The 3,342-nt window shown below is 38.2% G+C and overlaps 1 protein-coding gene across 1 annotated transcript; it reads left to right on the forward strand.

Annotated features, from left to right (window-relative positions):
* Positions 1-345: 345 nt before the first annotated feature.
* Positions 346-2,746, forward strand: LOC132891221 (granzyme B-like). Its single transcript, XM_060928694.1, has 5 exons — positions 346-412; positions 571-718; positions 810-969; positions 1,059-1,316; positions 2,462-2,746. The coding sequence occupies exons 1-5, from the start codon at positions 364-366 to the stop codon at positions 2,609-2,611; spliced, it is 765 nt and encodes a 254-aa protein (XP_060784677.1). The 5' UTR covers positions 346-363; the 3' UTR covers positions 2,612-2,746.
* The last annotated feature ends 596 nt before the right edge of the window (positions 2,747-3,342 follow it).

A 3,342-nucleotide genomic window follows, 5' to 3' on the forward strand; every position in this document is an offset into this window, starting at 1 on the left:
GGGGAAAAGCTCGCTAATTAAAGAACATTCTGATAAATAAGATGACAAACATTTTGAGAAATCCATTCCAGTTTGGCCCAGTCTTTGGAAGGTTAAAGCTAAATTTCAATATGATCTGTAACTGTGTTCTTCAAGATATCGCCACCACTTCTTTCAATTTCAAGTTATTTTCTCTCTGAAAAAGAATGCACCTTAAGTTCTGTGGGAGTGCCCACTGTGCATGCACTGTGCACCATGCAATGAGAAAAGTGTATGTAAGTTCAAAGCCCTTAAAGAGGAGGGGCTCTGATTGAAAGGTTGTTGAAATATAAGAGAAAAAAAAAATCATGTTGCACAGTTCCGTCAGTGTGGTGTACTACAGACATGTTCTTCAGCATCTCTCTCCTTGTACTTTCTGTCCTCCCTTTGTGTGGTAATGTATTCTGTATGAGATATGTAAAGCTGATAATTGCAATTTACAAAAGAATTGTTGTTTTTTATGGTTTAAAACTGTGATCGAAACATTACAGTATTCTCAACATTATGTCCTATAATGTTATAGCTCTATAACAATATTGTTTGTTTTCTCAGGGGCAGTGGAGAGTGGTATTATTGGAGGAAATGAAGCAAAACCACACTCCCAACCCTACATGGTGTCTGTTCAGATTAACAGTGCGCACGTGTGTGGTGGTATGCTTATCAAAAAAGATTACGTGCTGACTGCAGCCCACTGTGTAGAGTATGTTTTTGTGCTTTTGTACAAGTATTAAGACTATATTAGCATTTTCAGTGTGTAGTCACATAATATAGTAAAATCTGATGTACACTAGCAACATTGAATGCTCTGGAAAAGACAAGCTGGAAGTGGTACTGGGAGCTCACAACATCAAACAAAAGGAGTCCAAGCAGCAGAGAATCCACGTGAAGAAATGCATAAAGCATCCCTGTTACAAGAAGAAACAACCGCAAAATGATATCATGCTACTGAAGGTACATTGTGCTACTTTCATAACTTTTGCTTCTGTTCATTTCATGCATCCAGCTCTCAACTCAAACACTGCCTAACTAATCTGTTACAGCTGAAGACTGCAGCCAAGCCGAACAATGCTGTAAAGGTTATTGCTCTACCGAAGAAGAATGAGAACATTCCAGCTCGTCAAAAGTGTTCAATAGCTGGTTGGGGCATGACATCTCAGAACAGCGCTGAATCAAGTGTCCTACGAGAGGTCACACTCACAGTACAGAATAATTCTCTGTGCAAGGATCTTTGGCAGGTCTATTTTGACACAGACAGCATGATCTGCACGGTTTCTGATGGAAAAAAAGCTTTTTGTCAGGTACTGCAACATAATATTCAGTAAAGACAAATATACAAATAAAAAGTTGTTCAAGTAAAGAAAAAAAAAGGGTTGTGCTATTAAAGTAAAATAATCCATGGCACAGTGGTGTGATGTGGTGTCATTAGGACCTCAAAGTTGACCATTTTCCAATAACATCAGTACCCAAGGTGTTTTCGTCGCACAGTGCTCTTCTACCACAGTGACTTGCCAACATTTTTTTTCATTAAAGAAAAACTCAACAACTCATATTTTATCCATTTATAGTTTAATTTAATATTGTGGTATGTCATCAAATCAATTCATTACTTCCTTTATAACCGCTATAAATAGTCCTGAAAAAAATCTGTTATTAATCTTATATTATGTATTCAAGTGAATTAGCATTTACTACTGAAACAGTAAGGTATTGGCATGAGTGCATTAAAATAAACCCGTGATTTGCCTTCAGTACAGTTGGCACTACTGTCAGAGCTGTGCTGTTTTAGAAAATTAACAACATTAGATTTAAGTATTCAACAGTGGTGCTGTGGTATAAAATCTGGTAAGATCAAACTTGGCCTCATCTCATCTCATTATCTCTAGCCGCTTTATCCTGTTCTACAGGGTCGCAGGCAAGCTGGAGCCTATCCCAGCTGACTACAGGCAAAAGGCGGGGTACACCCTGGACAAGTCGCCAGGTCATCACAGGGCTGACACATAGACACAGACAACCATTCACACCTACGGTCAATTTAGAGTCACCAGTTAACCTAACCTGCATGTCTTTGGACTGTGGGGGAAACCGGAGCACCCGGAGGAAACCCAGGCGGACACGGGGAGAACATGCAAACTCCGCACAGAAAGGCCCTCGCCGGCCACGAACCCAGACCTTCTTGCTGTGAGGCAACAGCGCTAACCACTACACCACCGTGCCGCCCCAAACTTGGCCTTTTAGAGTTATTATTTAGGATTATATAGGATTATTTTCCTATAATAGCATGTCCAACCTGTTTTATTTCTCTCATACCACTACAATTTCTAAGATATAAAATTTAATTCATTCATCAGTAATGCATCACTTTTTTCCCCACTTTGCTTTTTATAGACCCCTTGTGTCAAAGCACAAATAATTGTGTATTTTTATTCTCTTGTTCTCTCTACAGGGTGATTCAGGGAGTCCTCTTATTTGTGGAAATGTACCACATGGATTAGCCGCATATACCTACGATGGTAACTGCTTAAATCGCGAGTACCCAGAGGTATATACGAAGATCTCCTACTTTCTTCCTTGGATTAAACAAGTAATAGGCTAGAGAATGAACACAATGGAAGTAATCCCAATCTAATAAAATAGACATTGAACATGTGTATGAAATATGTTTCTTCTCTTCTCTTACATGGATAATGATGTTATAAAGTAAAATAAAGAAAATAAAATCTCCTAATAAGTTGTTTCGATTTATTATATATTTATGATAATAGTTGTTAAAATTATTGCTATACAAAAAGGTTTATACTTAATAAAGTAATGCAAAATGCAGCTTCAAGTCTGATACAAAGATGTACGGGTAGTGGGCTTGGGCATAACGGTCAAAAACAGGAAAAAAGCCACAATCCTTTGTAATGTTTGCACACTCAGACTCTATCTCAGTCACACAGACAGAAATGAGTCAGGTCGAAAATGAATCAGGGGAAAATCATAAGCAATCTATGCTTATTCTTATACTTGGGGCCAAGCAGAGAAGCCGCATAGGTACATATTGTGTTTCTACCTTTTCTTATTAATCATCATTTTCTTCTTCTTCTTCTTGCAAGGATGTTTATGGTAACACATAGAACTGTATGAGTTTTGAATGATGGCACACTGTGGACAGTCCCCTGATTCTTTTCACCAGTTTTCATGTTTGCATTTTGAGTACTCCATTGCCACCAACAGGTCAAACTTGGAGGTGCGTTTATACATGTAACTTAAAGTGCTGATGACACGTTTTTGACATCTTTGGCGATGTTTTATAACATAAAAAGTAATTCCCGATGATCCATA

This window comes from Neoarius graeffei, chromosome 9 (assembly GCF_027579695.1).
Source record: "Neoarius graeffei isolate fNeoGra1 chromosome 9, fNeoGra1.pri, whole genome shotgun sequence".
Lineage (NCBI taxonomy): Eukaryota > Metazoa > Chordata > Actinopteri > Siluriformes > Ariidae > Neoarius > Neoarius graeffei.